At 31.5% G+C, this 26643-nt stretch overlaps 1 protein-coding gene across 1 annotated transcript; it reads left to right on the forward strand.

The window, feature by feature from the left end:
• Positions 1-129: 129 nt before the first annotated feature.
• Positions 130-26397, forward strand: LOC145317575 (neprilysin-4-like). Its single transcript, XM_080158717.1, has 27 exons — positions 130-357; positions 686-801; positions 4448-4509; positions 5115-5218; positions 5884-5956; positions 6305-6422; positions 6726-6813; positions 7244-7324; positions 7640-7738; positions 8777-8878; positions 12055-12132; positions 15856-15950; positions 16461-16487; positions 16948-17080; positions 17392-17483; positions 17661-17745; positions 18660-18746; positions 20905-20980; positions 21290-21408; positions 21732-21767; positions 21971-22025; positions 22348-22407; positions 22915-22969; positions 23291-23348; positions 24195-24268; positions 24860-24901; positions 25409-26397. Exons 1-27 carry the CDS (start codon positions 298-300, stop codon positions 25506-25508), a joined length of 2175 nt encoding a protein of 724 aa, XP_080014843.1. The 5' UTR covers positions 130-297; the 3' UTR covers positions 25509-26397.
• The last annotated feature ends 246 nt before the right edge of the window (positions 26398-26643 follow it).

The raw sequence follows: 26643 nt of genomic DNA on the forward strand, positions 1-26643 counted from the left end.
TGTTCGAACGTTTCAACCACTAATTTTAAACTACTAAAATTATGTGTATCATTTTTGGGGAAGTACATCAATTTATCGGCCATTGTCTTATCCCTCTAGATCCCTGCCTGTAATTGGTCATTTGTATTGTATGACGTCATTTTTTATTAGGCACTATAAGCTGCTTCAGAAAAAGGAGACAATGACACTAATAATACTGCGGATAAAGACTCTAGTGGTGATAATGGAGGTGATAATGCTGGTGGTGATGATGATGACACTAGCTTGAACCTGAACGGTGAAGAGGAAAAGCTGAAAATGATGAAGTTTATCATGCAGATTTTACAAATGAGCCGCCAACATGAAAATGTCATTGAGGTTAGTTTTGATCTATTTTTTTAATAATTAGATAATACAACAATTATATATTGTGGGGAGAATGTCTCAATAAATTCGTTTGGGGGCGGGCCAATTTTAATTTAGTTAAAAAACATTTTTTTGAGGGTAGAGGGGTATTTTTTGGGCGATTTCTCTCGGGAGGGTGGTGGTACCCTTCCTCCAAATAGTTATAAACCTTCCCAGGACTTTTTACTTTATTATAAGATTTTGCAAGAAGGCATACTTTATAATGTTGCAAAATATATTTTGTATCACCGTATAATCATAAGTAAACATTTTAGTACTAATCTTTAATAAAACTTATTAGGATCCAATGTTAAAGAAGAAGAAAGCTGCTAGAAAGGTGCGGGAGGAATGCCTTGACCCAGAGAATATTTTTGCAAACGATACAGCTGAGGTCGTCAGGGATAAACAAGGACAAAGGTAAATCATTTACAGTATGTCTTCGAAACCGATTTCATCTGCTGGATTAGAACCGGTTCTTGGCAATATTGAAAAATCATGTAAAGCTCTTATTACAGAAATTTTTCCACAAACATCAAAATAAATTCATGAAATTGATACCAGTTTTGTTAGCCTGGAACCTTGGCCCACGAGGCTAACAAATTGGTTTTAACCTCATAATTTTTCATTTTAATTTCCATGGAAAGCTGTCTTTAATAAGATGCGATAAATAACTTTTCAGTATGATTCCGAAGTTTTATCCGCTAGAACAATACTGAAAATTCCTTTTATAGATAGTTTTCCACAAAAAATTTAGGATTAATCCCTTTGTGTTGGCCCCGGCGTTCGGCTCCTGAGGGCCATTAAAACTGCCAAAAAATATTTAATTTTCTTATTTTACTATACTCAGAAAAAAGATACGATAAATAACAATTGTATGTAAATCTAAATGGCACATTCTTTTACGTTAATTATAAAGTTGCATGGATCCTTTAAAGACTTATTTGACTTTCTTGAAATTTATACTATATACGGCAAACAAAGGACTCAAAATATTGTTCAGCGAGAAAACACGTCTTTGTAATATTTTTGATAATATTCATTAGCTAGCATAAAAATAATTTGGTGTAAAAATACATTTATTTCATGTTGAGTATAATTATAAATGGTATGAGAACTATAATATCTAAATACACAGGGATCTAAAGGGACAAGATAAAGGCCGATAAATTGAAGTACATCCCCAAAAATGATATACAAAACTACCCCTTCTGTAGACTATTATTTGTTGAAAAGCTTGGTGAATCATCTTAATGAATCAACCTATGTAAATTCAATAAAGTCCCCAAAGTTGTTGAGTCAACGAATTAGAAAGCGTTATTTTAAAACTTTGGGGTCTAATGTAATAAACAGCCCAATGTCCCCTCCCTCCCTGCTAAATATAACATTATTATTAGCATAGCTTCTCTACAGATTACTCATTTAACCAGTCTTTCATTATATATCCTTATATAAAAGTAACAGGGCCTGTATCTGTCTGTCTGTATGCCTTTGTAAGTGTGATGTGTACCGAATTATATGACAAACCACTGAACCGATATGGTCCCTCTTTACAGTATAGTATAGCTTCTAATAGGTCATCGGTAGGTTTATAGCATTTTTAGGTGTGGGTACCACTACTCTCCCAAGAGAAAAAGTCCCTAGAAAAAAATGACAACCCCTCCCAATTTTTTCTTTTAAAAACTGAAATTAAAAAAAGGGGGGAGATGGCGACGTCAAACTCCCTTCCCACACCTCAAGTGCCCCTAGAGTCCTATCCTTGTCTATTTCTCCTAGAAAGCTTCGCTGCTGTTGTACTTGATTGTGCTTGTTATATTGCCGGGGTGGGATTAGGTTTAATACATGTGTCTTATTTGCTTTTATTTGATGTAATCCTTCCCATTCCACTATAATATTGCTTATGTCATGAAACAAAACTAATTTGCAATTACATCAGCATAACATCAACAATACTGGGTTGGGATATTTTAGACAGTTTGTTCGATGCTATTTATAGTCCTACAAAACTGACGTCATACAATACAAATGCCCAATGGTAGGTACGACGTCATTTTTTTTATAGGAACGATAAAAAGCTTCAATTTGTTCTTTTAAAATGCAAAATAATCCAAGACTAAAATATGTTACGCACAGTTAAAGTGAAAGTTTTAGGCTATTTGGCGAGTGGTTCTCTACTAAAAGATATGGATCATGGAAAGAAAACGAAGTAGCGGCATTTCTCCTATTTCTAGACCCTGCGGGCGGGACTTTAACCCTGCAGGGCAATTATTAACATTAAACTAACATAAAATAACTTATCAAAAGCGTGTGTGAAAATACGACGAAACACACTACTTCATTTTCTTTCCATGATCCAAAGATCTAAACATTTCTGTGTTTTGTAAATAGTACACCGGACAAAAAGTACAAATAATAAAGTGTGATGTTGTACAGCTGTAGACCTAGACACTGGGAAGCTTTAATGTAATGGCACAAAAATTCTACAGTTTTACACATATAGGCAACTCATTCTAAGAGGGGAGAAAAAAGAGGGAGAGAATAGAATATAACAAGGATGACAACATCCATAAGTAGCGAAGCACAAAAACGTGGATGGGAATGTGTATAAGTAGATTTAAAGTGTATTTTTAAAATCAAGAATAGATTTATTACAGAAAATAAACACGAAACCTTGTTTTATTTTGTATGATGACGGCATAAAAGATGCTCATAACAATTGAAAAAATTATTTTGATACTGATATCCCAAAAAAGTTTGAAAATTGAACCAAAAACACCAAAGATGTGGGAAAATTTGTAAAACATATAAAAATAGCCCAAAACCTGCTAAAAGGCAGTCTGACTGCCATATTTGTTTTCTTAAAACGACAGGAAATTTAATTTTGATATCTATAACTGAAAAAATTTTGAAAATCGGACCATAAACACCAAAGATATGGAGAAAAATGAGAAAATATAAAAATAGCCTAGAACCTGCAAAAAGGCAGTCGGACCGTCATGCTTGTTTTCTTTAATCGACAGGAAATTTAATTTTGATATCTATAACTGAAAAAAATTTGAAAATCGGACCATAAACACCAAAGATATGGAGAAAAATATAAAAATAGCCTAAAACCTGCTAAAAAGGGGTCCGACTGGAATCCATGTTTTATACTTAATTATGCTCCATATTAATGGGAATGTTGTCAAGAAATTTCAGCCTTCTATCTTAAACAGGAGCCGAGAAAATCACGTTTCCCCTATTCTGTCTTACACGGACGGACGGACAGACGGACGGACGGACGGACGGACGGACATTTCGAATTATAGAGTAGCTTCGCTACTAAAAAGAAAGAAAATATATTACTCATGGTACTTATCCTATTATATAAAGTAGTAAGGTTTTTTTTTGTCTTAATTAAGCCCCAGATTTAACTACTAAAAGATTAACTTACTGATCCAATTGAGTTCTCCGGAATGATTTAAACATTATTAGTTTTAGATTTTAGTCATGAAATGATTTTAGAATTTTTTTTGCACCTTTCCTATATACCCAGTTTAATACAGCGCCCTAAAGTGTTTGAGGGCAATTTTTTTCTAGGAGCGACTTCTCTCGGGACAGTGGAGTTACCCTCCAAATAAATATATAGTTATAAACCATCCCTGCATATGCAATAAGCTTCCCGTTATAGGAGAACCATATCGATTCAGTGGTTAACGAGATCCCTACACTACACACACAAACAGACAGACAATCATCTTATTACATCTCATTTAAGGATTTATCTTTATTTTTCCCTCTGCGTATAATGATCGTATGCAGTCTTGTTTTACAGGGATCTAAAGGGATAAGACAATGGCCGATATATTGATGTACATCCCCAATGATGACACACAAAATTACCCCTACTGTAGATAAAGATTAGTAGTTGAAACGTTTGAACACTCAACTTAATAAACCAAGCAATAATAATTCATTAAAAATCCCCATATTGTTAAGCTAATGATTAAGATTACTGGGATTAGTGTAATAAACAGCCCATTGTCCCCTCTCTAACTGCTTGTTTTAAAATTAATGTTTTATTTAGAATGAGCTGTTACATGAACGATGAGACAGATCCTTGTGAAGATTTCTATGATTATGCTTGTGGTACGTTCTATTTTATATAGAAGCTTCTCTGTCTTTTTTTTCTTACCCCAACCGCCTTATTTTAGAGGGGCCCTAACCCTGCGTTGGCTAACCAGTACCCAAAATACCCCAATGTAAACATAACCTTAAGTAATAAACAAACAATTTATTTAAAATAAGACGAGAATGAGGTTCTGTCTGGTAGAGGGACAAAAAGACTAAAAAATCAGCCATGTGACGTCATAAAAATGGAGGAGATGAGAGGAGAAGTAGGAAAAGAACCCCCTAAAAAAGAGATGGATAATCACACATTTTTGTACGTCACTTTGTCCCTCTAATTCTGTCTGTTCTTATAGGGCTAAGACCTGTAAAATATTTTAGGTTAGCTTAAAAGTTATTTAAACCTTACTTTTTCATTTATATCTGTGTAAAGCTAAGGGGAACCTTAGCTTTAAGGCTAGCCCAGATAATGAAATAGGATTTGGCCCATTGATGCTTCAATCACCATAATATTTCTATTTAATGTTGGTACCCCTCGCATATTCTCCAAAACTTATCTTCAGAGGAATTTGCTGTTCCTGAAGGTTTAGACAGTTTTTAAGATCTTAATTAACAATTGCATTTAGGTAATTGGGACCTGTATCATCCAATACCTATGGACAGAGGGGGCTATGACACATTTGAAATACTCAGAGAAGGACTGGATCTTAAATTAAAGAATCTTCTTCAGGTTTCATTTATTCAAAATCTGTTCATGAATAAATGATAATAATAATTTAATAACAAGAATGACAAAGCCTATACAAAGAAGCGAAGCACAAAACGGACAAAGATAGTTATAGTTATTCAGTTTAATGAGAGATATATATCTGGATAGTAATCTTTTGTAGCATGACCTTCTGATCGACGGACTAAGTAAATTATGTATATACTGGATGCTCATCAGTAAAGATTATTTTCATGTTTCGTGCAGACAAACGGACATTTCAATTTATAAAGTAGTTACGCTAAAATAATATGAGGGTATTTTGAAAATATATGAAATGGTTTCCCATTTCCTCCAGAAAAAAAGCTTAAAACCACCGCAGGATCAGTAGCTCTGAAGAGTAGAGCCCAATTAGTTCATTGTCTTCCGAAATCTTAAGCTTACGTTTGAGTGACGGATGGACTAAATGACATCATCCATTATTAGAAAGCCCAAAAAATCATGGAATGTAATTGTACAAACGGACAAAGTGATTTATAAAGCAGATGTTTAGTTGTCATAACAAAGAAAACAAATAGATATTACATATGTAAGAAAATAACATTTCACTCTTAGAGTTACGGACTGACTGACTGATGGACATTCAAATTATAAAATGGCTTTGCTGCTAAGAACAAATATTTGTTTAGGCTGAACTGACAGAGGATGATTCTGAAACTACCAAAGCTGTGAAAACACTGTACAGTTCTTGTATGAATACAGGTAGGGATCTCGTTATCAAAATAAATAATAGCTAAATTATTAAAAAAAAACAAGGATGACAACATCCAAAAAAGCGAATTTCTAAAACAGTATGACTTTTAGGACTCATCCTAATTATAGAAAAACTTCGCTTTTGACAACACTCAAACTATTCTAGAACCTTAATTCAGTCAGTAAATCAGTAATTAATTCTGTTTTAGGAATCATCATGCAAAGTTTAAAATCTATAGGACAATTCTAACATGCCTAAATTAAAGAAAATTTAAAATTAAGATAAGGAGATATCTAATTTATAATTCGGCTTCCTGATTATTATTTGCTGTTATTAACAAAAGTTATGTTATTAAGATGAAATAGAGGAGAGAGGAGAGAAGCCCCTAGTTGAGCTACTGGAGGAGCTGGGGGGCTGGCCTGTCCTTCATGGACAGGACTGGAATCAAACACAATTTGACTGGATTAAACTTATAGGGAATTCATAGTTTTAAGTAATAGTTCTATAACTACAAGCTAGGTACGTAGTAATTTTAATAGAAATTTGGAATCTTTTCTCTATTTGGTGACCTAGGAGCCCCCCCCCTTCCCTTCCCACTCAACATACAAATACATAGAACCAACTGTACACTTCCCTAAAATTCTATTATGAAGAGAAGAGGTTTGGACACCTTGGGGGCATATCCAGTGATCCAACCCCCTTGATCTTACCAGAAGGGATAAGTACATTCCCTATATCCCTTCTTTCCACGTCTCTAAAAACTATTGCAACCCCTGCAGGAGAACTGCGACTGTACAACAATGATATCCTAATATCCCTCTGGGTGGGACCTGATGGAAAAAATTCTGATCAATATGTTGTCCAGGTAATCAGGAATGAAAGGTTTGTGACAGATAGATTATTTGGTTGTTTCCCTCATTTTGCATAGCGAGCACTGAACCCTCTACATTTTTTGAAAAACATTAAATTAACTTGGGGTACAGTTTTTATGTGGTGCCCTAATCCCACCCTGTAACAAATAATCTTACCTAACTTAAAGAAAAATATTACTTCAAATAAGCGCTTTTAGAGACTTTGGCATTTTTACTTATGTCTGCCTATACATATTTAAATGATCATAGCTGGCTTATATTTAACCTAGACAGAAAATCCTAGATGATTATTGTTCTTGTAAAATTTGAATTCTAAACAGATGTAAAAGAAGTAGGTTTTTAACTGACCCAATACCCAAAGTGAAAATTTATTTCTAGCAAATCTCTGAGTAAACCCCTCTTTTACTAAACAAAATATTTTAGTTTGACCAATCAGATCTCGTGTTGCCAAGCTCAGAATATTACCACCAGGGAATCAAACATCCAATTATGAAGGCTTATAAGGTAAACTATCAACCTACAACCGATGCTCAGCAATTAGCGCATTCGCTCGTCGTCGGGAAGGTGAAGGGTTTAACACCGTGTCATAATTTAAGATGTTAAATAGTTCCTGCTGGTGTCAGGTTCCCGACATTAATAGTTAAAATAGGATGAATTCCTTAGCCCAAAACAGGCGCAACTCATTACCATGCACACTGCACAGTTAAAACTTCCAGACAAAGGTCGTGCAATCAAAGAGTTGGTTGTCTGATGGGTGTTACTAAACTTATTATATAATTTTTTTACAATGAATATTAGGTTATTATAATATTATTTTAGAAAATATTGGTAAATATAGCTGTCCTCCTGGGAGCTGATCCAACTTTAGCTGACGAGGAAATGCAAAGTGTGATAGACTTTGAAATCAAACTTGCAGAGGTAATCAATTGATTTTTATATTTTTTTTAATTGAAAGGAAGACAACATCCATATGGAGCAAAGGGTAAAAAACCATGGATAGACAAATGAACAAAGTGAATTATCAAGCAAACGTTTAATGTTATTTTCAATAGCAGCAGAGAAAATTCAAAATATGTGAAAATCATAAATAAAGCTACATGTCCTTTCATTTATGAACATAGGCCTTATTATTTAGATAATGACTCTGCCCCATACGATGAAAAATTACTCCAAGTTGTACCAGAAAATATAATCATTATCATTTAAAAAATGAAATTTCTCCAAGATGTACCAGAAAATTTATTATTATAATTTAGATAATGACTCCGCCCCATGAGAAGAGAAATTTCTCCAAGATTAACTAGAAAATATATTCTTATTATTTAGATAATGACTCCGCCCCATGAGAAGAGAAATTTCTCCAAGATGTATCAGAAAATATATTCTTATTATTTAGATAATGACTCCGCCCCATGAGTGGAGAAATTTCTCCAAGATGTATCAGAAAATATATTCTTATTATTTAGATAATGACTCCGCCCCATGAGAGGAGAAATTTCTCCAAGATTAACTAGAAAATATATTCTTATTATTTAGATAATGACTCCGCCCCATGAGAAGAGAAATTTCTCCAAGATGTACCAGAAAATATATTCTTATTATTTAGATAATGACTCCGCCCCATGAGAGGAGAAATTTCTCCAAGATTAACTAGAAAATATATTCTTATTATTTAGATAATGACTCCGCCCCATGAGTGGAGAAATTTTTCCAAGATGTACCAGAAAATATATTCTTATTATTTAGATAATGACTCCACCCCATTAGAGGAGAAATTTCTCAACGATGTACCAGAAAATATATTCTTATTATTTAGATAATGACTCCGCCCCATGAGAAGAGAAATTTCTCCAAGATGTACCAGAAAATATATTCTTATTATTTAGATAATGAATCCGCCCCATGAGAGGAGAAATTTCTCCAAGATTAACTAGAAAATATATTCTTATTATTTAGATAATGACTCCGCCCCATGAGAGGAGAAATTTCTCCAAGATGTACCAGAAAATGAGTCTTAATGATCTTGCAAGCCAACATCCTAAATTCAATTTTACAAAGGTTAGTTAGAATTTTATTTTGATGTTTTGCAAGTGAAACCTTTTTTTGTATGATATAATCAGTTAAACATTATTTTGGAGTATATTTAGTTGGAAACAAGCAATTACCGGTATCAAATACAGCCAAACGTTTGAATATTGCTAATTGCTGTTATGTTTCGCTATATAGTTCTTATTTTGTTTTGCCTATTAAAATCTTAAAAGAAATTCCGAAACCCTTCAAGCTGGCGAGTTTAGAGGTCTTACTGAACAAAAATCCTTCTTTTAGTACCTGAACATTGTGTTGCCAGATGTAGAGGAACATTATCTTTGTTTTAGTACCTGTACATTGTGTTGCCAGATGTACAGGAACATTATATTTGTTTTAGTACCTGAACATTGTGTTGCAATATGTACAGGAACATTATTTTGTTTTAGTACATAAACATTGTGTTGCCAGATGTACAGGAACATTATCTTTGTTTTAGTATCTGTACATTGTGTTGCCAGATGTACAGGAACATTATATTTGTTTTAGTCAGGGATAAGGGATAGGAAACCTGGCCATAAATTAGGTCTCGGCCTGGTTTTGAAAGGGATCATGCAACTTTTACCATTTGCCTAATTTAATGACCTTACTGGCGGACGGCTCACATTGGCTACCGCTCTAAACCAATAGTGTTCTGTGATTTGGGCTTGTTTTGTATCAACCAATCACCAATTGGCGGAGCCAATTGGTGATTGGTTGATACAAAACAAGCCCAAATCACAGATGGCGGAAATTTTAGAAGCAGACAATTATAGAAAAAATAATGATTTCGTCTGCTACGAAAAAATAAATATAAATGGTGTTAGATCACATTAGTTTAATTATTAAATCTGCTTAGAGTTAAACATTAAAAAAGGGCCACATAGAAAAAACAAAAATAACGGGATTATTTTTTTGGAAAGAAGGTAGCTACGAATTTTCATTTGGTAGTTTATAAATTAGATGTTGTATTTTGAATTTTAAAAATTTAGTACGGAAATGATACAACACCTTCACCCTAATTTTTGTACAATACAACACAGTACAGATATCACGGCTGGTTTTTTATTAAATGAATAAGTTAGGGTACAATGTTTGGCACTTTCGATATAAGTAAATGATAATAAAAAACCCATAGAATGCGATAATAACTTCAGAAAAATCGAAGAAAATAGTTTTCATACTTAATTAATGTTTTTAAGTTTTTCTTCAAAAAGTTTAGATAAGATGCCTTTAAAAGTCGTCTATGATTTTGTCAGGGATAAAAATGTAACTTTAAAATAAGAATTACAACATATTTTGTCAATTAGTACAAAGTAAAATTTTGAACATTATATTGATCAGTATATTTTTTAAAATGTGAAGTAGAAACCTGAATATTTTATCATGAAAATTGTGTTATGATTTGATTGTCTGCTAGATTACAAGAAAAAAGATACTGACAGTACTTGTTGGTTCTTTAAAAAAAATTAGGTAGATTACTTTCAGAACCCCTCTTTTTGCAACGTTATTTTAATAGAACAGAGACGTAGTCTTAGTGTACTCAATATCTAGACAGCCAACCATTGTTTTAGAATTGTTCAATTTTTTTAACTTCTGATAAAAACAGAATTAATGGTATTTTTGTAAATATTATACCTCCAAGAAATGGCTATACTTCCCAATCATATGTTGTGTGATATTTAAGAGGAATTATTTTGATATAATGTCATTAAAATATTCGTTGAAAAAAGTGCTATTCTAGCTTATACTTTACATTTTAATGTGTATGATAATTCAAATAAAAGATAATGAAGATTTATATTATATTTAATTGTTATAATTATAAAGAAAAACCTGGAAACAGTAAAAAACTGACTTTATTTTATTGACGTAGGGAAAATTTTGTCAAATATTTGAATAAAAAAGCAATATAAAACAAAATAAATTATTTTTAATATAGTCACAAAAAGGCTTAATGGGTTTAGGAAATATTTCATTCACTAATCATGTCATTTAAACTCTATTACATAGAATACAGTGTAAAAAGATGTTCTCGTTTTAATTTTAAGTAATTTCAAATGCATTTTAATACCTTTTAATGATTTATTTTTTGAAACATCTTTTTATAAAATGTTAATGATTTTTGAAGTTATATGTTAAAATGTTTTTAAATTATGTTAACATTTTGTTTTAAATGTAGAAAATTGGTAATTCTAAACATTCTAAAAATGATTTTATTAAATTTTCATCACTTAAATTGCATGTTTGATGAAATTTTCAACTGATAATTCAAGAAAAATCGTTTAAGTTTTATTATATTTTACTTTGAAATGTTAAAAAAATATATTATTGTCAAAAATGTGGAAGTTATACTTTCCTCAAAAAAAGACCTAAAACATGCAAATTAACACGTGTAATGAGATTTTTTTTCTTTCAGGTTTAATTTTAAGTAATTATTGATATTTTTTGTAAAAAGGATTTTATATAAAAAGTTTTAAAACTCGAGTTATGTAGTGGTTCTAAAAAAGGTTGCGAATTTATGCAATTTTCTTGCAAAAAAAATTTTCTAGGATTTTAAAAATAGCAAAGGATGTTATTAGACGTACTTACAGATACAATTGCTAAGTCATTTTGGCCAAACACTAAAATAAAGTTTTGACATCTGAGGGACCATACGTGATATATCATTACATTATATCCAGTATAGTATCCAAAGAACTTGATAGAATGTTACCCAAGTGCATATTTATTTATTTTGAATTTTAATTAGCAATGAAATTTTCAAATAAAATTTTTACTCATTAATAAAAATGCAAATAATACAAACTAAAATCTGTCTGAGGAAAACCCAACGATAGCTTTCTGACAGTTCAAATTACCAAAGTAAAAGATAAAAAATTTTGGGAGAGAAAAAACTTCATTTTAACAAAAGCCATTAATATATAGGTTTATAAAAAGTTATGTTTTTTACTTTAAACTAGCTACCTGAATTTGATTCTATACTTTATCTACACACACACACACAGCTTTTTCATTAGCATTTTATACGAACCACTGCGCTATCCCAAAACTGGTTTATTAGGCTAGAAATAGGCCTAGGCTTGAAATAGGCCTGAAATAATATTTTCCTACGTTTCCCATCCCTTATCCCTGGTTTTAGTATCTGAATATTGTGTTCTTTGTTTTAGTACCTGAACATTGTGTTGCCAGATGTACAGGAACATGATCTGGATGTTGTTATCTACGCTAACAAATACTTTGCTAAGGTTACAAATCTACATATCTCTTAAAAACGAAGCTTTTTTACATTTTCAATCTATCTGTACGGCCTCTAACAAAAAAATTTTACCTGGGATCTAGAAGCTTCACTGTAAAAGAAAGCAATATTGGTCTAGTGTTTAGTGAGATCTTACAGAGAGGGAAACAGACATCACTGTGGGCTAGAATTGAATCAAGACAAAAGTAAGTGCCGAGCCATGGGACCTATGTATGGTGAAAATAGACATAAAACCATGATGATTCCAGGTAAAACTAAAATATTTCAGCGGGGTCTTTTTGTTTTATTTCAATTTTAAGTTCTGAAAAAAAATTGAAAAAAATATGAAAATCTTTAATAAAAAACAAACAAAAACTGTTTTTTAAAATTTTTTTTCACTAAAAGATACAAACAACTTATATACATACTATAAGCTTTAAAAAAATCAAAATTTTCAAATTTAGGACTGCCTTTCCAAGGTTAGAAGAAAAATCCTAACAACGAATTCTAACATATTTCTGATCAACATAGCAATAAAACGTCTTTTGCTAAATCTTTAACATCAAAATTAAATAGCACTTACAAAAGACTTTTTTTCATTTAAACTTATACTTTTTACATTATTTAACTTTTAAGATTGTGTTTTTTTAAAGAAAGGTTGCGTGATTTTTTTTCTCATAATTAATTTATCTTAATATGCTGCATTATAAGTGACTGACATTGTAGGCTGTGATGGCTTAGAAAACTCAATACCAGTTTTGTTAGCCCAGGCCACCGGCCCCTCGGGGCCTACAAAACTAGTTTTAATCTTTTTATTTTTATTTTACTATCTGCTAAAAGCTGTCTACAATCCCATACAATAAATAACTATTAAACATACCAATTAAAGTGAAACAGGGATCTTAAGGGATAAGACAAAGGATGATAAATTGATTACTCCTTCTGTAGATTAATATTATTGGTTAAAAAGTTTGGACTTTGCATGTTTGAACCATCAAATCATTAATCAATTCATAAATTATCAATAAAACATACCAAGACTAATAGTATAAATCAAACAATCAAGATGAAAAATAAAGTTCCCAAAGTTTTTGAACCAATGAATGAGAAAATATTTATAAAGAACTTTGGGTACCAGCAAATTTTACATTCCAATGTCCCCTTGATCCATATTAAATCTACCATTTCATAAATTGAAGGATTTATTTATCAGTATAATTTAATTGTAAACAACAAAACAACAGGGAAGAAGGGGACATAAGAACTGTAAAGATTCTTAGAAATAGGAAAAGTTTTCTTTTGTGTGGACACTGCTAGTTTGAACCATCCAATTAAGATTTAACAAAAGACCAGTTAACTAATTAGATAACGTGTCTATAAAAACTTTTGGTACCAGTATGATTTATAGTCACATGCCATACTCGGCGAGGGTAAGGTAATAAAGAGTAGCTCACTTGTGACAGCGGGTCAAGGTATAATATACTTGAGCGTGGAGCTTAATAGCCCTAGTGGCTAAACAAAAGTATTTCATCCTTCTTCATTACTACTTAGGTCCAAACACTAAGAAACAATGGCTACACAAACAAATAAACAGTCACATTTTTCCTCCCTTCTTGCCGATTTGCATGTATTTATCATGTATAAAATGAATTATTTATCATACATTGGGAGGTAGGGGGCTTTGGACTGTTTATAACACTAGTCTAAAATGTTCTATAATAATAATTTATTATTCATTGGCTTATATTTTAGTAAAAATATTTTGTTTTGTTTATTCTAGGTTTTTTTAAAATGAAACTTATATGGAATGTGTCCCAGAAATAGAGAGGACAATTGACTGTTTAATACACTAGTATCCAAACTTTATAAAGACATTTCTTATTCTTTGACTTAACAACTATGGGTACTTTTGAATAGTTTTGTTTTTGTCTGTTTTCAGGGGAAATTTAATTTGTATAGCAGCTATTCAAGACAGACGGCTGCATTTTTGTGAAGATTCCCTAAACAATTTACTTTGTATATCAGTCAAGGTCTATAAATATTAAAATCATAAAATACGCAAGAAAGGTTTCAGGATTTAAAGAAATTCTTTTTAAAACTGCTTGTCCATATTCCCATCTCATCCATGTTATTGATGTTGTCATCCTTGTTTCTTTCTTTCAGGGATCTTAAGGGATAAGACAAAGGACAATAAAGTGATACATGTAGATTTCCACAAATTATGACAAGGAAACTAACCATTTCTTATGTAAAATTATTGTTTGATTATATGTTTGTAAAATATTAGTTTGAAACCATTCCATTAATTTTAGTAAAAGTACACAATTTTTTTGAGCTAACGTGGGTACTGGTGTGATTTACATCCCAATGTCCCCTCCCTCTTATAATTAGCAAAATAAATTTTAAAACGGCATTCTGGTTTTCAAAACAGGATATTTAAATAATTTGTATGATAGAACAAAAGATCCTAAAACTCTAGACAAAAAGTAACAGGATGTCTTTCTGTCTATATATAAGTGTATGTTTAACGAAGGAGGGAGGGAGTGAACAGGACATAGAATTGTAAATCATATCCAAAGTTTTATAAACACAGTTTCTCATCCTTTTGATAATTTATGAATTGATTAATGATTTGATGGTTCAAACATGCAAAGTCCAAACTTTTTAACCAATAATATTAATCTACTTAAGGAGTAATCAATTTATCATCCTTTGTCTTATCCCTTAAGATCCCTGTTTCACTTTAATTGGTATGTTTAATAGTTATTTATTGTATGGGATTATAGACAGCTTTTAGCAGATAGTAAAATAAAAATAAAAAGATTAAAACTAGTTTTGTAGGCCCCGAGGGGCCGGTGGCCTGGGCTAACAAAACTGGTATTGAGTTTTCTAAGCCATCACAGCCTACAATGTCAGTCACTTATAATGCAGCATATTAAGATAAATTAATTATGAGAAAAAAAATCACGCAACCTTTCTTTAAAAAAAAACAATCTTAAAAGTTAAATAATGTAAAAAGTATAAGTTTAAATGAAAAAAAGTCTTTAGTAAGTGCTATTTAATTTTGATGTTAAATATTTAGCAAAAGACGTTTTATTGCTATGTTGATCAGAAATATGTTAGAATTCGTTGTTAGGATTTTTCTTCTAACCTTGGAAAGGCAGTCCTAAATTTGAAAATTTTGATTTTTATAAAGCTTATAGTATGTATATAAGTTGTTTGTATCTTTTAGTGAAAAAAAATTTTAAAAAACAGTTTTTGTTTGTTTTTTATTAAAGATTTTCATATTTTTTTCAATTTTTTTTCAGAACTTAAAATTGAAATAAAACAAAAAGACCCCGCTGAAATATTTTAGTTTTACCTGGAATCATCATGGTTTTATGTCTATTTTCACCATACATAGGTCCCATGGCTCGGCACTTACTTTTGTCTTGATTCAATTCTAGCGCACAGTGACATGATACATCCTATTACTTATATATAAAGATACTAGCGGATGCGCTCATTACATTTAGGTGCTCTGTAATCAAAGCTAAGGGAATAATAATAGCTTAAAACCATCCTAAGACTTAAATTTGATAATGAAATGGCCTAAAAAAATCACTGGACCTATGTGAAACTTCCCTAAAATAGAGAACCCAATCGGTTCAGTAGTCATTGAGATCTCAAGCTTCAGATGAAAAAACCCTACTACTTTATATAATAGGATATTAATAATGCTGTTTTCTTTAAGTTGACAGAATTAATCGATGATACAGATGCTCGGACACTTGGAAACTATATTCTCATGAGGTTTATCAGACATAGAATAAATAATCTAGACAGAAGGTAAGCACTCAAGGATGCCAAAGCTTTTTTTTTTGGGGGGGGGGGCGGGTTGGGTATACACTTTTTTGTATGAATAGTGTTCGAGCGTCCGCACGTATTAGATAGCTCTCATGGTTAATTTAGGCCTGCTTAAACTTCGCACAATGATTCCCGTAACAGCTGGGTACTATTAAGAAAGCGTGGCAACTCTGTAATCGTTAATAGAAAGTTAGTGCGTTCATTTTAAACATTCTAATTTTTAATTTATTTCATAAAATTTTTCATTATTTAATTATTGGAACAATGATTCCTATGACTATTTTATAATATTTTAAGCGAAGCATCTCTATAATACAGTATTCTTTATTTGTGAAATTTTGCTATACAATTACATACAATTGTGTTTCAACTTTAAGAACTAATATATTGCCTATTAAGTTCTGATACTCTAAATGCGTTCATGTTCTTTTGTCCTATTATCTAATTTAAGAGCTTTGCTTTTATTGATATTATCATCCTTGTTTTTTTTAGGTTTGAACGAATTCAGAATGAAATATACAGGGAAATTGAAAACCAATTTAAAAAATATAATACTAGTACTAAATTCTGTGTATTTTTAGTAATTACCTACTCTAGAAAAAGAATAAGAGGTCTACAATTTTCAGGAAAGCTTTGTACTGTTCCTTACCAGCTTTAATTATCGTAGGGCGTAGCCTAACTACTACTATAAGTAACAAGTTTAACAGAAAAGTGACTGAAATAAAAAGAGAAAGTAAAGAGAACAAAAGAGAAAATCACATTTCTCCTATAATATTAGAGACGGACTGACGGACCGAAAGAATGAGAGACAAGGTAAATTATAGAGAGCTTCGCTACTAAAAAGTTTTTAGTTAAGAACACTGAAAAATTGAATTTTATTTCACAAATTCTAATATTTTACCGAATTATAATGGAAATCTTGATTGCATTTAAAAATTTTGAAAACGCGATTTTGTAAAAATTTTCAATTGATAATGTGCAGACTGTTATATGGTCGTGAGGAGATGCCACCCAGGTGGAAGTTCTGTATAGCCTATGTCAATGGTAACCTGGGTATGGCGGTTGGGGCTCTATTTGTTGAAAAATACTTTGATAGACAGTCTAAACAGGATGTAAGTATTAAGAAAAGGGGCATGTGGGAGGCTAGGGGGTTATAATCAGCATTCTAAAAAAAAAATTTAATAAAAAGAACTGCTTTCCCCGTTTTAAAACCATTCAAGTCTTAGACACACCCTTTACACTTTCCTAGGCACGCAACTAAATAAGGTTATTATTAGTTGGCCCAAAAAACTTTGGGTGCCATTGTTGAATTTGATTTCTTTCTTGCAAACGAGTATTGTCTAAACTTTTCAACCAATGACTTTATTTTGGAGAGGGGTTAATTTTGTTTACCATGAATTTTTTTTAGAAAGTTGTTTTTCAGATGTTAAACCTTACACGAGAAATTCAAGATCAATTCCAAGTTTTGCTGGAGGCCTCGACTTGGCTGTCTAATTCTACAAAACAAACAGCCAGGTAAAATTAGTAAAGTTGTACGCTTTGAAATAATACGAGTTCACCAATCCGTCAGATAATATTCTAAAATTATTCTATTGTTAGATTTAAATAAACATACATTGTTGCAGATTATCTTATTAAGCTCGTAAATGTGTCAAATTGTATAGAACAATTTTAATCCTCTCTTTGTTCTAGTAAGAAGCTTGATGCTATGATTCATAACATTGGTTATCCTGACCTTGTAGAAGATCAAGAACAACTTAAGGAGGAGATTCAGGGGGTAGGTAGGATACTTTGTATTCAGGGGGTAGTGAGGATACTTTGTATTCAGGGGGTAGGTAGGATACTTTGTATTCAGGGGGTAGTGAGGAGGATACTTTGTATTCAGGGGGTAGGTAGGATACTTTGTATTCAGGGGGTAGGTAGGATACTTTGTATTCAGGGGGTAGGTAGGATACTTTGTATTCAGGGGGTAGTGAGGATACTTTGTATTCAGGGGGTAGTGAGGATACTTTGTATTTAGGGGGTAGGTAGGATACTTTGTATTCAGGGGGTAGTTTGGATACTTTGTATTCAGGGGGTAGTGAGGAGGATACTTTGTATTCAGGGGGTAGGTAGGATACTTTGTATTCAGGGGGTAGGTAGGATATTTTGTATTCAGGGGGTAGTGAGGATACTTTGTATTCAGGGGGTAGTGAGGATACTTTGTATTTAGGGGGTAGGTAGGATACTTTGTATTCAGGGGGTAGTTTGGATACTTTGTATTCAGGGGGTAGTGAGGATACTTTGTATTCAGGGGGTAGTGAGGATACTTTGTATTTATGGGGTAGGTAGGATACTTTGTATTCAGGGGGTAGTGAGGTTACTTTGTATTCAGGGGGTAGGTAGGATACTTTGTATTCAGGGGGTAGTGAGGATACTTTGTATTCAGGGGGTAGTGAGGATACTTTGTATTCAGGGGGTAGGTAGGATACTTTGTATTCAGGGGGTAGTGAGGTTACTTTGTATTCAGGGGGTAGGTAGGATACTTTGTATTCAGGGGGTAGTGAGGATACTTTGTATTCAGGGGGTAGTAGGCATACTTTGTATTCAGGGGGTAGGTAGGATACTTTGTATTCAGAGGGTATTTTAAATTGCTCAAAATGCTTTGATATTATATTGGACATAGCTTATCTTAAATATATTTTCTTATAGGTTTCCTACAGCGAGAAAAAGTTTTTTGAAAATGTTTTACAAAATCTAAAAGGAAGAACATTTAAAGAAATGTCAATGTTAGGAAAGGTAAAGTTGTTTTTGTATAATTGGTCAAGCATTAACATTTAGTATTTCCCTTCAATTTTTATTTGAACTTAAAGATATCAAGAAGTTTTACTGAAAATAATATACCTTTAGGCTTAGCTTTTTAGAAGTATAAGGGTTTAAAAAATAAATTACTAACACAGCAAATTGTTCTTCGTTAAACTTTTAGTAGCTTTCTTTTTTTTTACAAAATTTTTCAGTTGGCAAAGACATTCTTAAATACAGGGTGTTTTTTTTTAATGGAACAAAAGTATTGCTTAATATAACCCACTTGCCATTGACAGAAATTAATAATCTATATCTTAATTTCTTCATTGGGTTGGGGCATTTTGTGTAAGAAAAAAATATTTAGCTATTTTCAACAAATTATGCTTAAAAACCGGTTTTTCCAAAGTACCTATTTTTGGAAGATTTTTGGATCATGACCAATTTAAAGAGTGTGCAAAAATGCGTACATTTTTAAAATTCAAATTGCGCGGCTTGTGTTAATAGTAGATAAATGTTATGCATATCGTTAGAATCGTCATAAACTCTATTTTTTGGGTGTTTAAGAACTATTCCTGTGCTACCTATAGTTTAGGAGCTACGTGGTAAAATGTCCCAACTTACTTAAAACTTTTCAACCTTTCTCACATTTTTCAACGTAGCTTCTATACTACAAATTGCATGAATAAGATACATATAAAGGGTGAGCAAAAAAAATGCGTACCTTTTTAAAATTGAAATTGCGCGGCTTGTGTTAATAGTAGAAAAATGTAACGCATATCGTTAGAACCGTTAGGAAGTCTATTTTTTGGAAATATAAAAACGATTCCTGTGCTACGTATAGTTTAGGAGCTATGTGGTAAAATGTCCCAACTGGCTTAAAACTTGACTTGCGAGTAAATCATTAAAGATTAAAGCATACAAAAAAATATGTACCTTTTTAAAGTTGAGATTGCACGGCTTGTGTTAATAGTAGAAATGCATATCGTTAGAACCACTATGAAGTCAATTTTTTGGAAATATGAGAACCATTACTGTGCATCTTATAGTTTAGGAGCTACGTAGAAGAATGTCCCAACTGAATTAAAACTTGACTTGAGAGTAAATCATTAAAGAGAAAAAAAAGTGTGTGCAAAAATGCGGACATTTTTAAAATTCAAATTGCTTGGCTTGTGTGAATAGTAGAAAAATGCTATGTATATCGTTAGAACCGTCATAAGCTCTATTTTTTGGAAATATAAGTACAATTTTTGTGCTATTTTTAGTTTAGGAGCTGTATTGATAAATGTGAGAAAAGGGGAAAAATTTAATCTTTAATGATTTACTCGCAAGTCAAGTTTTAATTCAGTGGGCACATTCTAGCACATAGCTCATAAATTATACATAGCACAGGAATCGTTTTTATATTTCCAAAAATATACTTTATAGCGGTTCTAATGGTATGCATAACGTTTTTCTACTATTAACACAAGCCGCGCAATTTCAATTTTAAAAAGGTACGCATTTTTTTTGCTTACCCTTTATTTCCAAAAACTAGAGTTTATGACAATTCTAACGGTATGCATAACATTTTTCTACTATTAACACAAGCCACACAATTTGATTTTTAAAAATGTACGCATTTTTGCACACTCTTTAAATTGGTCATGATCCAAAAATAGGTACTTTGAAAAAACCGGTTTTTAAGGCATAATTTGTTGAAAACCGCTAAATATTTTTTTCTTATACAAAATGCCCCAACCCAATGAAGAAATTAAGATATAGATTATTAATTTCTGTCAATGGCAAGTGGGTTATATTAAGCAATACTTTTGTTCCATTAAAAAAAAACACCCTGTATCATATACAGATAATTTGGGAAATTATTAAAAAATAAAATAATATCTTAATAAAAGTCAATCAAATTTAAAAATATAAAAAACCATTAAAGAAGATTTAATTTAATTAGCCTGTTTGTCAAAATTTTTAATTTCTTTTATTAAATTAAATAATTTCTATGAAAAAACTTTTTGAAAGATCTTACAGGGCCTAATAAAAAATGACGTCAATAAATACAATTGACCAATGGCCTATCATTGGTCATGTGTATTGTATGACGTCATTTTTTATTAGGCACTATAAGCTGCTTCAACTTTTTTGACCTAATTATTTTCAGAGTGTAAACCGAACCATATGGACAACAACCCCGGCAGTGGTGAATGCTTACTATAGCAGGAACAGAAATCAAATAAGTAAGAATTAAAATAAAATATTTTAATCTATGAAATATTCTATCTTAACTAATTTGATAGTGAATAATTTGCTTATCAGTCCACAGTTAAGTATTTTGAGTTGACTACAGTTTCATATAACATCTACTTAAACAAAGTAAGTTATAAAGCAGATATTAATTGTTCATAAAAAAAGAGAAGGAAAAAAATGTTCTATAGAGTTTGGTAATGACAGTCTTATGGACGGACTGTCGGAAGGATGGACGGAAAGACAAACAATATAAATTATTGAATAGCTCAACTAAAAATACAAAAAAAAAATTATTTCAGTGTTTCCCGCCGGAATTTTGCAGCCTCCATTTTACCATAAGCATTTCCCTAAAGCTCTGAATTATGGAGGCATTGGAGTTGTTATTGGGCATGAAATCACCCATGGATTTGATGATAAGGTTAGTAAATAAAATAAGACAACATAAAAATTTTGAATATTATTTAACAAAAAGGTCCAACATCACCCATAAGTAGCGAAGCCGAAGAATGTAAATAAATACTTTTTATTTTTAACACTAAATTTGAAAGTAGAGGGTTCTCCTTAACAGTAAAGCTTCTCATATGTCCAGGAAAGCACCCCCCCCCCCCAAGTTTATTTAACTTAAAAAAAACATATTCAAAAGAAAAGGGTCAAGGTCGTGGCTTACATTGAACAACAAAGTGATTCACATTATGCATTTTTTCAATCAAAACTAATTTGAAAACCAACTTTAATATTCAGGGTAAACAGTTTGATGAGCTTGGAAATATTCATCAGGTAACAAGACAAAAATAGATAGGATGAGAGAGAGAGAGAGAGAGGGGGATAAATAGATAGAGGTAGAGAAAGATGAATAGATAGATAAAGAGAAGAATGAGAAGGAGAGAAAAGAGAGAGGCACATAGATAAATAGAAAGATAGATAGAGAAACCAAATAAAAAAAGACTAGAAAATAATAGTAAATATAATTTAATTTCTAGTGGTGGGATGAAGATTCAAGTTCTAAATTTGCAGATAAAGCTCAATGCATAATAGGTAAAAATTATAACTTTTTAGAACAAAGACTTTATGTAATTTTGCCCCCCTCTTTAATGACCAATTATGGTGTATAATTCTCACCTGATTTACCTGGGATTTCAAAAAAAATTTAGAAAAAAATATTGTGCAGAAAATGTCTGAAATTTGCCTGATTTGTAACAGTTTATAAACAATTTTAGGAATTTAAAATTCTGAATCAAATTTTTCTGGGTAAAATATACATTTAACAAGACCAAAAAATGTTAAAATGAGATTTTTAAATTAGGCCGCAGACAAAAAAGTTTTAAGTATGAATCTCTATGAACACTTCTGCTTTCAGATCAGTACAGTAGGTTCAGAGTTACAGAGGTGAGCGCACATCTGAATGGAATGAACACACAGGAAAACATCCTTAATTACCAAAATAAATGTTATAAGCATTCTCAAAAAAGTTGAGTAATAACTTTTCCATCAAAGTCGAGAACAAACCACCTTCCCCTATAATCTTATAAATGAAAATAAAAGAGTGGTAGTTATTAATTTGTTTGTTTCATGCTTTAGGTCAAATTAGGTTGGGTTATTAGGGTACTGGGTAGTCTTACAGGGTTAGGAACCTTTCAGCGGCAAGGCATTAGGCATAGGGGAAAATACCTTTTTTATTATGAAAAATAAAGATTGGTAAAGAGTGGATAGACCCATTCAAGAGACCCAATCATGAGACTGATCCTTAGATTTCAAGACCCTTACTTTGTGGTAACAGTGCTTTTATTTCTGTTTCACATGACCTACAACTTTTAAATCCACTTAAAACTTTTTGATGACGCCCTGTAGGGCAAACTCAAACCCGACCCCTCTGGGCATTTTTAAAGATTTTAAGTTTAATTGAAACAAATTAAGGATTGATTCTAGGGTGAGAATATAGCTGATAATGGAGGTATTAAACAGGCATTCAAAGCATTCAGGTATATTGAATCCTAGGGAGGGAATATAGCTGATAATGGAGGTATTAAACAGGCATACAAAGCATTCAGGTAAAGTTAATTCTAGGGTGGGAATATAGCTTCGATAATGGAGTATTCAGGTATAGATAATTCTAGGGTGGGAATATACCTCATAATGGAGTATTCAGGTATAGATAATTCTAGGGTGATAATGTAGGTGATAATTGAGGTATTAATCAATTAATCTGATAAGATTACTTAATCCTAACAAAATTATATTTTTACAGCATAAATGAGATAATTTCTATTTTAAAGAGAAACTAATAATTATTTTATTTTTAGAAATTGGATAGAGAAGCAAAATTCAGACAACACCAATGAAAAAATGTCTCATCTAGAGGTAATCCTATGTATAATATGAAGCAATAAGGTTTTTTTTCTAAAGATTACATAGCTATAAAGTATAAACCAATTGAGTTATCCATTGTAGGGAAAGTTCACATAGGTCCTGGGATGGCTTTAGGTCATTGAATTTTCAGATTTAATTATATTTTTGTTTTTTTCTACCCCTTCAAACAACAATCCTCTATATGCTAGGAACGCCTCCGCTAGTTAAATTAAAGTACATTAACGTCTTTCTGTTTGTCGTTGTGTACTGAAAGATCTCGTTAAACGCTGAGCTCTCCTTTAGCTTCCTCTAGGTTTTTTAAAGGTTAACCTAACGCACCCAGATAAAAAACATTTAAAAATTTAATATGAAATATAGGTGATCAACTTTCAATTTCCAAAATTTTAATTTAAAAATTAATCATGTGTCATGTGAAAGTACATCTAATAATACGCTGTATGTTTAAAATGAGACATGTTATTGGATTATTTGAGAAAATTTAGAAATTACGAATTTTAAAATGTGTCATTGTAAGTTAAAATCCTAATCTATTTTTGTACAAAAAGAACTAGTGTTATATGAAATTAAGTGATAGCTTACAAGTGGCTGGTTGAGCAATGGTTGAGGTTAGTTGGGACTATACCTGTGGTGCCCTAAACCTACGGGGCTTCCTAGTAACCAATAATTCTACACTAACCTGACTTACTAAGCCATGATGTGACATGTTGAGCCTAAAGTAATAGACAAACAAACGAACCCCCTCCACCTTGTTTTCCATTTCTTTTAAAATAAAGAGGGGAAGGGGTTATCATTGTTCAAGAGAGAGCTTTTGTGATAGCACCTAAAACTGTTTTTTAGTTGAATCCAGACCAACTGTTCTTTCTTAATTTTGCTCAAGTGTGGTGTGGTACAGCCAGACCAGAGGCATTAAGGTAACGTTTATTATGCCTCCGAATCAATTATCATCTTCTAGTTTAGAATTATCGGAAGCAGCTTAAAATTCCTATTAAAAAGGACGTTATACAATACAAATGACTCATGATAGGCTAGTATACATTTTACCATTGGTTAATTAAAATGTATACTGGCCTAACATTGTTATTTGTATTGTATAACGTCATTTTATATAGGAAGAACTAAAAGCTGCTTCGAACCAGCGTCTCTGATCCATCCCCAAAGATCATGTAATTCATGGTATTATTGATAACGTTCCATGAAAATAAAAAAAATCCTTCGGAGCCAAAAAAAATAGGTTGAATAATTCATCCTATAAATTTCAATTTTTCTATTCGCAGAATGCTGTCCATAACAATATGCGAAAAATGACTATTACAGTATGGCTCTGATTAATTTACGCTGGATTAAATCAATTTTCAGTGATACTAGATTGACATTATAACTTTTTATGTTTTTTTTTTTTAAATCATCGGAACTTATACATTTGTTTTTGCCTATAGAAGATTTAAATTACAAATAATCCAACCTTTCCTAAAATTATTACAAGTAAATGTTAATTATATCAGGAGCAAACTGAAGACTGCTGTACATGCTCCTGGCAAATACAGGTATGATTTTAAATTTATAAATCTACAGTAAATAAAATTAGCATTCAATAAGAAATTCATCAAGCATATGTTTGCACTTTTTTTGCTTAAAGCAGACGTGTGATGCCGCCATTTTGTTTTGTGTTTAAGTGGCTAGGGCTCCTACTTGCCGCTCCAAGAATAACTTGGTTACCAATTATTTATCACTCTCGCTATGTCTGTTTAGAAGCAGGAAATTATACACAAATAATTTCTCTGACTTTACTGTTACATGACTTATCACAAACATAATTACAAGAATTTATGCTTATAGGCAACTTATTTTAAGTAGTGGTTGAAGTGAAAAAATCCCCTTTAGTGTACTAAGATCTAAATTAACACCTTTTAGACAATAATCTGGTCAGATGGTACCTTCACGGTTGCTATCGGTCTAAACAGAATGACCATCTAGACATTCTATATTCATTTATTGGCCTATACGAATTAAATTTAAATTTAATCTTTAAATAATTTTTTATATTTTTTTAGAGTGCTAGGAACGCTGTCAAATTCTGAAGATTTCCAGCGAGTTTTTAACTGTAAAGCAAAAGATAAAATGAACCCAGAAGATAAATGTAAAGTATGGTAACTTAAGGAATATTTGGGTCAAGTGCAGTTCACGGTAAAATGTTCCTGGTAACGAATATTTCCAAAACCTATGAAGTTTAAAGGCTTCTAATGGCCAAACGGTGTTTATTATTTATTTGTAGGCCTTCTTATGCAGCTTAAAACGGTGTGTGATGTACGTTCAGCCGTTTGGCAGCTAGCAGCCTTTAAAATTCTTATATTTTTTAGAGATATTCGTTACCAGGAACTTTTTTTTACCGTGAACTGCACTTGATCCTAATATTTTAATATAATAATGTTCGTTATACAGTATGATCAAAATTTAATTTGGCAAACCAAAATTTTGGATGTGTCCTTAGACGTCCAATAGGGGCAGGAGGGGGTGGGTATATTGTTGTATAATTACCCAATTCAATCTCTCATATTACCCCCTAAATTTAGAAAGAATTCATTAAATTGCCCTCCCCTCAAAAAAGGCTTGGACGTAATCGGAAATCTCAGGTTTCAGTTTAATAGACAAATAGACTAGATCCATATAAATAAGAATTTTTTGGCCCACAAACTGTATTAAAAATAAAATTATAGCGAGTAAAAACATATATGTAGGAAACTCTAAACAAATAAGCATGTTTTTTATTAAATTTTGTTTGAAAGATCAAGTAATTTTGACCTAACCTATATTAGTAAACCAATTATGTAAGGGTGTACTAAAGAATTTCACTTTAGCTTTGGTCATACTGTATTTTCAAAAAAAGACTAATCAACAGAGAACAATAACTAACATAAAAATAAGATTATTTCATATATTTTATTAAAAATCTGTTATATTTATAATAAATAATCAACATTTTCATATTATTACATTAAACATTGATGAAATAATAAAAAACACAATATATAATAAATAGTAACATTAATATTTGATTTTATTAACGATAAATTAATTCAAATAATTTAAATTTGAAATTTTGGCTACAATTACCACATAACTCCAAAATAATACAAAATTGTTTTATTTCTATGCAAATTAGAACAAGAGTGACTACATCCATAAAAGCAAAGTTTAACAATTCAGACAATTAAACAAACGAACATTTACACAGAGTAGCAACAAATTTGATATTAAACATTACATATTTGGAAGTCTATCCCAACAT

Source organism: Acartia tonsa, chromosome 4 (assembly GCF_053477335.1).
Source record: "Acartia tonsa isolate MP-2025a chromosome 4, ASM5347733v1, whole genome shotgun sequence".
NCBI classification, from domain to species: domain Eukaryota; kingdom Metazoa; phylum Arthropoda; class Copepoda; order Calanoida; family Acartiidae; genus Acartia; species Acartia tonsa.